Below are 4307 nucleotides of genomic sequence, written 5' to 3'. Positions count from 1 at the left end.
GACCGAATTCTAGCTTTAAATTGCTTACATACCTCGGGCCTAATGAGGATCAGGCCTCATGTAATTCTGGAATAAGGACTTTGGGGAAGCGACGCTCGCTTGACTTGCCCTAGTATCGTATTATGATGATACGACGAGATGGAAGATTAGTCATTCATGATAGCTTGAATTTTGTGGCCTAATTTGAATGATTCAAAATTTTGAGCTCGTTGGTCATCTTGAGTTGGGGTCATGAGTCCGCTATTGGGTTGGTTGTCTCAATAGCGTTGTAGTTCGGTCTACTACTAAGAAGTAGTTCCATGTTGCGGTATTTATTCCTGAAAAACAAAATGAAATACATGAATACCAACATATTATAATGCAGAATATATAAAGATGCGATGTAAATGATGCAGGAATGATGATTTCTGGTTGTCGGTGAGCCATTATTTGAGATTGGATGATGGGATACTTGATCATGACTCGATTTGTTAGCTAGCCTGGGTACCGTTCCGTAGCTGTTGGAGTATTTGAAAATTGTCTCCGCTTGTTGTGAGAAATTTGCACTGAGAAATGTTTTCGCTTGTTGGGAGAGCTTAATTTGCAGGGTGTGTCTCCACTTATTGGGAGAGCAACAACAAACAACAACAAGAACCCAGCAAAATCCCACAAGTAGGGTCTGGGAGGGTATTATGTATGCAGACCTTACCCCTACTCCGAAGGAGTAGAGAGTAAGTTTCCGGAAGACCTTCGGCTCAAGATAATAAGAAAAACAAAAAGGAGAGAATATTAGTTTCACCGCAGAGATCATAGGAAAAATAGGAACATAAAATGCAGAAGGAAAAATGCAAAACAAAAATGATGGCTAGTAAATAGGTCCTGCGCCAAAAAGCAAAAATTGTAAGACACGACAATGCCCCTAGCTATTTCAGACAAAAACCCTATTAGACTAGGCTCACAAAAGTACAAGGTAATGCAGGACTCAACTACCTCCTAGCCTACAACCGTAATACTCAACCTCCATAACTTCCTATCAACTGCACTTAAATGTAATGTTGTCGCTACCTAGGAGCGATCGAAATCATGCCTAAAGTTGCATGAACAAAACGTTAAAACATTCAAGGTACTAGCGAAATGAAATATAAGCATGCCGAGAGATACTCTTGAATGCGAAGCTAAACTGCGGCCATCAATTGGCAAAACGTTGATGATGAGGTTTGCGAACATTGATTATGAGGTTAGCTCAATCGCTAAATTGTGGACATCGTGGGCAAAGTTTGTGGTTTTTTATATACAAGGCTCCAGTTGGAGAACCGACATTCGATTTGTACAAGGCACTATGATTGATTGAGCTGACATTTTTCTATATACTAGGCTTCTATTGGTAAAGCTGACGTGCGATTTGTACAGGGAGCTCTGGTGGATTGAGCAAGCGGTTTGCTATTTATAGGACTTCGATTCGCGAAGCCCGCATTCGTTTTGTACAAGATGCTTTGATTAAGTGAGAGGGCGATTTGCTATTTACAGATTTTTGTATCAACTAACTGGAAAAGATTACTTTATATATATATATTACTTTTAAGGAAAAAGTTGTCATCCCGGATTATGACATGTTACGAAAGGTTCTTCGTATATGAACGCATTTCTCAGAGAACTTCATCCTATTGATGTCAATCTTCCATGGTATCTCTGATAATGAGGCTACATGCTGTTACAACTGCATCTAATTAAAACTAATGCATTACAGAGGTTTCCTAAGGTTATGACCGAACCCTTTCAGGTTGCCTACGTATCCAAATAGAATCAGGTCTAAATATAGTTTGTTGAATAATGATGAAATGCAAAGAAATGACCGAGCCTAACTCAGGCAGCTTGTGTATCTAAAATGAAATCAGATTAGGACGTAGTTCGATTACAATAGATGCAAGATGATGAGATTAAGAAATAAAAAAAGCCAAGTCTGAATCAGACAGCCTACATATCCAAGTGGAATTAGGCCAGAACGTAGTTCAATTATAAAAGATGACTGAATCTGATGAGGATTGCCTAGGTATTCTTTTTCGAGGAAATCAAGTCGGCGTAGTTCCTGAACAACGTATAAAATGACATTTGGTTTTTATATTACAAGAGAAATAGGGGGGAAGAGAAATCGAACCCTGCATGGGTTGCCTAGTTCTCCCACCGTGGGAAGTCAGGTTGAACATAGTTCTGCTATAGTAAAAACCTAACTATATCTACCTTCAGGCATAGTATCTCTTGATTGCATCTGAGTTGATCAGCTTTGTGCTGACTCTTCCATCCATTCCTGCTAATATTAGAGCTCCACTAGACAATGCTCTGCGGACCACGTAAGGACCTTGCCAGTTTGCTGCAAACTTTCCTTTGCTGCAAACTGCCCTGGTGTGAAATGGTGGGGCTTTACTCTTTTGTTAAATGCACTAGCCATCCTTTTCCGGCATAGCTGTCAATGACATACTGCATCCGTTCTTTTTTCATCAATGAGCAAGAGTTATTCTTGCCTGACCCATATCCACTCTACGCTGTCCAATTTTTCTTCTTGGATGACTCTTGAGGACAAAATTTCAACTTTTACGGGTATCACTGCTCTAGTAACATATACCAACATTTACGGCGTTGCCCAATGGATGTTCTCATGGTTTTCTCATAACGCAATAAATAATTGGGTTGCTTCTCTTGCCATTGCCTGTGATTGTCTTCTATCTTTCGTAGAATCCTCTTGATATCTTGTTGGCACCTCAACTGCCCCATCCATTTATGGTCTGTAAGGTATGGAATTGTGATGGAAAATTCTGAAGATTTATCTTATGAGGTCACTATTGAGGTTGGCGGCCTTGTCAGTGATGATAGACTTTAGTATCACAAATCTACAAACGATGTTATATCAGACAAAATCTGCCACCACCTGCATTGTGACGGCCTTGAAAGTAGACACCTCGACCCATTTGGTGAAATAGTCGATGGTTACAAAAATGAAACGATGTCTGTTTGACGATGCAGGCTCTATGGGTCCTATCATGTCCATGCCCCGGGTGGCAAAAGGCTAGGATGAACCCATTACATTTAACTCATTTGGTGGAACCAGGATGGTCTCCATGAATCTGACACTGGTGACTTTTTTGCACATAGCGGATGTTGTCGCATTCCAATGTCATCCAAAAGTTTCCAGCTCTCAAAATCTTATTGGCTAACATGAACCCATTCATGTGGGGTCCGTACATCCCCGTATGTATTTCTTCCAATAGCTTGGTTGCTTCGGCGATGTCTACACATCTCAGCAAACCTAAGTCTTGGGTCCTTCTATACAAGACTTCCGTTGAGGAAACAATGGTTTACCAATCTCCTGAGGGCTCACTTTTGACCATTAGTATCATTTTCTGGGTATTCATGGGTCTTGAGGAACCTCTTTTTGTCATGATACCAAGGTTTACCATCTGGTTCTTCATTCACATGGAAGCAATAGGCATGTTGATCCTTGATTTCTATCTTGATGGGGTCGATAAAGTTCTTGTCTAGATACTGAATCATGAATGATAAGGTTGCAAGGGCATCTATGAACTCATTCTGAATTCTGGGACATGTCTGAACTCTATCTTTGTGAACTTTTTGCATAGCTCCTTCACACAGTGTAGGTATGACAATATATTGACATTCTTGGTCAACCATTCTCCTTGGACCTGGTATATCAACAAATCGGAATCTCCTATGACCAAAAGTTTTTAGATGTTCACGTCAATCGCCATTCTGATTCCGAGGATGCATGCCTCGTATTCAGCCATATTATTGGTATACGGGAATCTAATATTTACCGACGATGGATAGTGTTGTACAGATTCCAAAATCAAGACTGCCCCATTTCTGATTCCTTTGAAACTTGTTGCTCCATCAAAAAACATTCTCCACCCAGGGTACGATTCTTCAATATTCTCTCCGGCAAATAGTACCTTTTCATCGAGAAAGTACGTGCTAAGTGGTTTGTAATCCCCATCCATTGAATTCTCGGCGAGGTAGTCGGCTAAATCTTGTCCTTTGATAGACTTATGAGTTATGTACATAATGTCAAATTCGCTGATGAGAATTTGCCACTTAGCTAGCTTCCTGGTAGGCATTGGATTGTGAAAAATGTACTTAAGCGGATCGAGCTAAGATATCAGATGTGTGGTGTATGCTGACATGTAATGACTTAGCTTCTGAGCAATCCATGTTAGAGCACAACAAGTGTGTTCTATCAAAATATACTTGGCCTAGCATGGTGTGAACTTCTTGCTTAAGTAGTAGATGGCTTGTTCCTTTCTCCTAGTTTCGTCATG

General features: G+C 40.4%; 1 protein-coding gene across 1 annotated transcript; it reads right to left on the bottom strand.

Annotated features, from left to right (window-relative positions):
• Positions 1–3348: 3348 nt before the first annotated feature.
• On the bottom strand, positions 3349–4106 carry LOC142172481 (uncharacterized). The gene is made up of 2 exons (XM_075236111.1): positions 3790–4106; positions 3349–3700 (listed from the first exon to the last, which is right to left on the bottom strand). Exons 1-2 carry the CDS (start codon positions 4104–4106, stop codon positions 3349–3351), a joined length of 669 nt encoding a protein of 222 aa, XP_075092212.1.
• Between the last annotated feature and the right edge of the window lie 201 nt (positions 4107–4307).

The sequence above is a fragment of the Nicotiana tabacum genome, chromosome 18 (genome assembly GCF_000715075.1).
Source record: "Nicotiana tabacum cultivar K326 chromosome 18, ASM71507v2, whole genome shotgun sequence".
NCBI classification, from domain to species: Eukaryota; Viridiplantae; Streptophyta; class Magnoliopsida; order Solanales; family Solanaceae; genus Nicotiana; species Nicotiana tabacum.
This window is presented reverse-complemented; position numbering and strand designations above follow the sequence as displayed.

Coding starts and splice junctions, on each gene's coding strand:
- LOC142172481 (XM_075236111.1), bottom strand. CDS start 4,106: ATGCCTACCAGGAAGCTAGCTAAGTGGCAAATTCTCATCAGCGAATTT. Junction 3,701..3,789: donor TCGGTAAATATTAGATTCCC/GTATACCAATAA, acceptor TTTTGGTCATAG/GAGATTCCGATTTGTTGATA.